At 41.9% G+C, this 1,701-nt stretch overlaps 1 protein-coding gene across 1 annotated transcript; it reads right to left on the bottom strand.

The window, feature by feature from the left end:
* Nucleotides 1-306: 306 nt before the first annotated feature.
* Nucleotides 307-1,245, bottom strand: LOC132668396 (olfactory receptor 4F3/4F16/4F29-like). The gene has a single exon (XM_060617371.2). It carries the CDS (start codon nt 1,243-1,245, stop codon nt 307-309), a length of 939 nt encoding a protein of 312 aa, XP_060473354.1.
* Nucleotides 1,246-1,701: the final 456 nt, after the last annotated feature.

Raw genomic sequence — 1,701 nt, 5'->3', positions numbered from 1 at the left:
TAAGGGAAGATTCTGCTTAGCACACAAAGCTGGAAAAGAGATATAAGAGGCCAGTACAGAATCTCTTTTATAAAGGAGGGACAAGAAAATGTGGAAATAGTCATATATTAATACTTTTATCCCATCACATTGCATAAGAAAGCACATCATATCCTCCTTGGTTGTGAGCAGAAAATACATTAAGGAATTCTGGAGTTAATTAAACTAGTAAGTAGAATATCCATGGTGCTGTGTTTCATCAGATTCATGTCTGTAGTACAGTCAGGGAATGTTAGAGATGCTTGTCTTTCTTGATATCAAAATTACTTAAAACATCTTCCTGAAACTCGACACCTGACTGAATATTCTCCTCATTGCCACTTTCACCTCTTTATTCCTAAAAGTATAGATGGCAGGGTTCAGAAATGGGGTAATAATTACATCAAAAATGGCAAGGAACTTATCCACTGGCACTGTGGGAAATGGCCATGAGTACACAAAAATACATGGACCAAAAAACAAGACTACCACTGTGATGTGAGCTGACAGAGTAGAGAGGGCCTTGGACAAGCCACCTGAAGAACGTTGCCAAACAATGACCAAGGTGAAGATATAGGAAATAACCAAAATGAAAAAAGTCCCCAGAGAGATGAAACCACTATTGGCAGTGACCATGAGCTCCAATCTGTAAGTGTCTGTGCAGGCAAGCCTAATAAATCGAGGAAGATCACAGTAAAAGCTGTCCAGTTCGTTGGGGCCACAGAGTGGCAGGTTTACAGCAAACACAAGTTGGATCAGTGAGTGGATGATCCCAATGGTCCAGGCCACCACCAAGAGTAAAATACAAGTTCTGAAGTTCATGATGGTCAGGTAGTGAAGAGGCCTGCATATAGCAACATAACGGTCAAGTGCCATGGCAATGAGCAAAACCATCTCAGTTCCTCCAATAACATGAATGAAGAACATCTGAGCAATGCAGCCTTGGAAAGAGATTACTTTTCTCTCCTTGAAAAGATCAGAAATCATCTTGGGAGCTGCAATGGAGGAAACCCACATGTCAATAAAAGAGAGGTTGGCCAGCAGGAAGTACATAGGGGAGTGTAAGTGGGAGTCAGAAATCACTGTGAGCACAATGAGGAGGTTTCCTAAAATACCTGTGACATAGAACACAGAGAAAACTAGAAATAAGACAAGCTGCATCTTCAAAGAATTGGTGAGTCCCACCAACACAATCTCAGACACCACCGAATTATTTCCTCCCCCCATGGTTTCAGTCACTTTGGGCTCCAAATTTGCCTGAAAGAACAGGAAAAAATAAGAAATTGGGATTATTGGCCATATCAGTCAAGGTTCCATTAGAGAAGCAGAACCACTAGGAAATAAAATACTAAGGGATTTGTTAGTGATTTGACCTTACATAATCATGAAAGGTGAATCGGCAATCTCTGGAAGTCTGTTGTCTTTCCATCTGCTGCTGTAGCTTGAAGTCCATGGGACACGCAGCCAGGAAGAAAAGATGGGTGTAAAATGGAGTAAAACAAAAATAAACTGGAACCCACAAGCAAGAGCTAAAGTTCCCAAGGTCAGACGAAAATGAGTGTCAATGTTCTTTGCCGCTAACCTCAATGGTGTGGATGTACTGAGAAACCAAGGCCTTCACCACAGAGCTGAACACACAGCTGGCCCACAAGTCAGAGAAGCCCAAGAAGGATCCCAAGTGGC

This window comes from Panthera onca, chromosome B3, assembly GCF_046562875.1.
Source record: "Panthera onca isolate mPanOnc1 chromosome B3, mPanOnc1 haplotype 2, whole genome shotgun sequence".
In the NCBI taxonomy this organism is placed as follows: domain Eukaryota; kingdom Metazoa; phylum Chordata; class Mammalia; order Carnivora; family Felidae; genus Panthera; species Panthera onca.
Note: the sequence above shows the minus strand (reverse complement) of the source record. Positions and strands in the feature narration are given on the sequence as shown.

What these genes read in the sequence shown, in the direction of transcription:
- LOC132668396 (XM_060617371.2), bottom strand. Translation starts at nt 1,245, where the DNA reads ATGGGGGGAGGAAATAATTCGGTGGTGTCTGAGATTGTGTTGGTGGGA.